Source organism: Carlito syrichta, unplaced genomic scaffold (assembly GCF_000164805.1).
Source record: "Carlito syrichta isolate Samal-C Ts95f unplaced genomic scaffold, Tarsius_syrichta-2.0.1 Scaffold303190, whole genome shotgun sequence".
Taxonomy (NCBI): Eukaryota; Metazoa; Chordata; class Mammalia; order Primates; family Tarsiidae; genus Carlito; species Carlito syrichta.
In genome coordinates, this window is record NW_007247286.1 from 86703 (window position 1) to 91079 (window position 4377).

At 50.2% G+C, this 4377-nt stretch overlaps 1 protein-coding gene across 1 annotated transcript in view; it reads left to right on the plus strand.

The window, feature by feature from the left end:
• Nucleotides 1-4377, plus strand: part of CAPN1 (calpain 1) — a gene marked incomplete at its 3' end in the record, with an annotated part of 8090 nt that overhangs the window by 1282 nt on the left and 2431 nt on the right. The window contains exons 4-5 of the mRNA XM_008058052.2: nucleotides 3861-3994; nucleotides 4104-4272. Of these exons, the coding sequence (XP_008056243.1) occupies nucleotides 3861-3994; nucleotides 4104-4272 (303 nt within the window). The remainder of the gene's footprint in view (nucleotides 1-3860; nucleotides 3995-4103; nucleotides 4273-4377) is intronic.

The following is a 4377-nucleotide window of genomic DNA, read 5'->3' on the forward strand; positions in this document are numbered from 1 at the left end:
GGGGGGGGGTTGGCTGTATGTATCAGGTGGAAAGTGCTGGGAAGAACAGAAAGACTTCTGTGTTGTATCCCGTGGGACAAGTTCCCTTCTTTCCTCCCCCGGGTCTCAGTTTCCCCATCTGAAAAAGGAGCGTTTCACTGGAGAAAATAGATCTGCACGTGCGGCCTGTCCACTTCCCATCATCTCCTGTGCTTGGGCAGACAGAGTCCAGCAGGAAAGAAAGACTTGGGATTCAGTCTTAACGAGACTGGTTCAAACCTGGTTTAAATGCCTGGTTTCCTGCGGTTGTTTGCGGACAGGGCCCATTTTTTGAGTCTCACTGATTAATTCTGGACGAGCTGGTATTGACAGAGACACGCCCCGGCACCCTTGGGGGACAGCCCCTGTCCTCGGTGGCCCTATTGCCTGGAGGACTCCTGGGTGACCCCTCCTTCCGCCTGGACCCACGCTCTCCTCGCCCACCTTGCGCGGGAGGAGGTGGCGGACGGGACCCCCTTGGCCCAGAGCCACACCTGCCCGGCTCTTGGCCGCAGGGGCGGGCCTCGCCGCCCCTTTCCCGCCCCCTTCCCACGCTCCTCCAATCCGCTCCTCCCTGGCCTCCGATTGGCCCGTTCAACGCTCTTCCCCGCAATCTGGGCTCCTTGAGCCCGCCCCCTCTCCTCCTTCATTGTTCCACCCCGCTCCTTGGGGCACTTGGTTGCTTCTGACCCCAGGGGGCCTGAGACCCCCGACTCCTGGGAAACCTACCCCTGGAGCGAGCCCCATGATTGCGTGAGCCAGCTCTGCCCACCTTGTGGTGGAGGGATCGTTTCATACTCAATGACAGGTGTGTCCCCTTCACCCCCCCCACACCCAGGCCTAGATCGGAGAGGGAAAAGGTGGGAGCATGGCTTAAAAGGGGGCTGGTTCGGGGAGAGCCCATGCCCGAGGGCTTTCCAGCTTTTCCATGCCTGAGAAGGCACCTTGGTTTGTTTCAGAGCTGTTCTTGCCCAGGGTCATGTGCCTAGTATGCATGTATTTCGTTTCTATGTAGTATGCTTGTATCTAGTATATACCATAGGGGTGAAGGAAAGCTTCCCCTTAGCTTTCTGAAGGTTCACTGGAAAATGAACCCACCAAGGGAGATTGATAAGAGAGGCATACAAATTTGTGAGGGTGCATGGCAGGGAGGTGGAATCACAGAGAAATTACTCCAGCCCCCCAATGAGGTACAGAAGTTTATGGGTCACCTTGAAGTTACAGAAAGAATGGGGTCTTTAAGCCGGGTGCAGTGGCACACATCTGTAATCCCAGCACTTTGGGAGGCTGAGACGAGAGGATTGTCTGAGCCCAGGGATTCGAGACCAGCCTGGGCAACATGGCAAGACCTTGTCTCAATAATAATAAAAAAAAAAGCATCAAAAAATTAACACATCTGTAATTCCAGCTACTTGGAAGACTGAGGCAGAAGGATCCCCTGAGCCCAGCAGGTCGAGGCTGCGGTGGCCATGAGCATGCCACTACACTCTAGCCTGGGTGACAGAGTGAGACTCCGACTCAAAAACAAACAACCACAAAAAGAATGGGGATTTGGAGCACAGCCAAAACCAGGTTTTGGTGGTAAACCGGGTTATAGTGGCAAGGCCGGTTATGGGAGGGAGGAAGAGGGGACCTGGCTAGCAAAGGTGGTCTTGTTATGTGAAACCTCACAGGTAGCAGTTCTCATTTCCTTCAGACCTTTAAAGGTGTCAGACTCTCAGTTAATCTTTCTTAGATCCAGAAGAGGGAAGGCCTTGGATAAAACCTGGCTGCATCCCTACAGATTTTCCATACAGATGCAAATCTCCCCTATAAAAGTCAGTTTTGCAGGGTTGTTGCACTTTGCAGGGCCTCTGAACAGCTTTCTCAAAATATGTCAAATGAATATATTTTGGGGTGAAATATTTTTATTTCCTTCAACATCTAGATACATGTATCTAGTATATATAAGGGGGAACCCCAAAAGACCTGGAATTTATTTATAAAAATTGTGTATTTATTTTTACCTGTTTAGACTTCAGTCACCTTCAAAGTGCTCTCTGTTTGATGCAATACACTTACCGAGATGCTTTCATCACTGTTCAAAACAGTTTTGTTTTTTTTTTGTTTTTGAGTTGCAGTTTCACCGTTGCCCAGGCTGGAGGGCAGTGGCATGCTCATGGCAACTGTAGCCTCTACCTGCTGGGCTCAGGCAATCCTTCTGCCTCAGTCTTCCAAGTAGCTGGAACTACAGGCACAGATAATTTTTTCATTTATTGTAGAGACGAGGTCTTGTCCAGTTGCCCAGGCTGGTCTTGAACCCCTGGGCTCAGGCAATCCTCTTACCTTGGCCTTCCAAAGTGCTGGGATTATAGGTGTGAATCACTGTGCCCAGCCCCAAACAGTTTTGAACTTGCCAATTTGATGCCTTTTAGAACTTCTGCCATTTTTTGTTCCTCTTCCACATTGGCAAAAAAATTTCCCTTTGAGGGTTTTTTCATCTGAGGAAATCAAAAAAAGTCACTCGGGACAAGAAATCGGATGAATAGGGAGGGTAGGACATGTTTTTGGTTAAAAACTGCTGAACACTCAGCGTGGTGTGGGCAGGTGCACTCACAATCACCCATCATGAAATGGACAAACAGGTTGAAAGAATCCCCCTAAAAAATTCAGTGTAGTCGGATGCAGCCTCTCACAACAAGCTGGTACGCTGATGCAGATGGGTTCCTAGAACACTTACCTAATGGAAGATGTCTATATTGCAAGGGGCCTCCCTCCAAAAGATAATTCCAGGTTTTTTGGGTCACCCTCATATGTCATACATGTGTCTAGTATATATTTATACTCACCGTATCTAGTATACATCAAGTATACATGCATTTAGTATATATCCCATATACATGACCTGGTATATGTACCTAGTATATATAATCTTTATTTTTTTGAGTTGGAGTCTCACTCTGTCATCCAGGCTGGAGCGCAAGGGCATGCTCATGGCCACCCCAGCCTTGACCTGCTGGGCTCCGGCGATCCTTCTGCCTCAGCCTTCCAAGTAGCCAGAACTATAGACGCACGGCGTCACGCCCAGCTAATTTTTTATTTAATGTAGAGATGAGGTCTTGCCATGTTGCCCAGGCTGGTCTTGAACCCATGGGTTCAGGCAATCCTCTTGCCTCTGCTTCCCCAAATTTTGGGATTTCAGGCGTGAGCCACCATGTCTGGTTTGTGTATGTAATCTTGTATATGGATATCTAGTATATATCGGGCATGCATGATTTAGTATACATGTATCTAATATATGTAACTTAGTATATATACATGTATCTAGTATTATAATCTAGTATACATGTATCTAGTATATGTCTAGTATGTATCTAGTATATGTGATCTAGAATTATACATCCAGAAAGTGGTAACGCAATCGCTTCTCAGCCTTTTGACCAAGATCAAGTGTAGTATCTGTTCTTACCAGTTTAATATTTGATACATCCTCTATCTGAGGACCATATATTGAGTGGATTTAAAAAAAATTATTACAAAGATGTGGGGTACAACACAATTTAAGGTTAGATATACAAACGCTGATTATGCAGGTACCCTTGTAGATGAGTTTGCCCCTTCCTCCCCTAGCAGTTTCCCTCAACTGCCAATCCCAACCCCCCCCCACAGTTTCCCACGAGGGAGTCCCAGTTTGCCAAGCATGGATTTTGGAAAGTGGGAGATGGAACGGGAGTTTGCAGTATTCCAGGAATGGTGCACCAAAAAACAAAACAAAACAAAAAAAAGAAAGTGGCTATGCGAAGGGTGGCGCTCAGGCCTGTGGGAGTTGCCAAGCGGGTGCTCACTGTGCCCCTCCCCCGCAGCTCTGGCAGTTTGGGGAGTGGGTGGATGTGGTCGTGGACGACCTGCTGCCCATCAAGGACGGGAAGCTGGTGTTCGTGCACTCTGCCCAAGGCAATGAGTTCTGGAGCGCCCTGCTGGAGAAGGCGTATGCCAAGTGAGTCGGGTCCCAGCGCCCGCGTCGGCCCACCCTGGGGGGTGGAGTCTCCCGGCCCTCTCACCGGGTCCTACTTGAGGCCATTGGGCTGACCTGGAGCTGCCCACAGGGTGAATGGCAGCTATGAGGCCCTGTCGGGGGGGAGCACCTCGGAGGGCTTCGAGGACTTCACTGGCGGCGTCACCGAGTGGTATGAGCTGCGCAAAGCACCCAGCGACCTCTACCAGATCATCCTCAAGGCCCTGGAGCGCGGCTCCCTGCTGGGCTGCTCCATCGACGTGAGTGTGCCCACCCTGGCCCCAGCCCCCGCGCCCGATGCCGGTGCCCTGAGCCCTGGTATCTCGAGCTGTCGTGGCTTCCGGCTGTTTCCTCTCCCCAGCCCC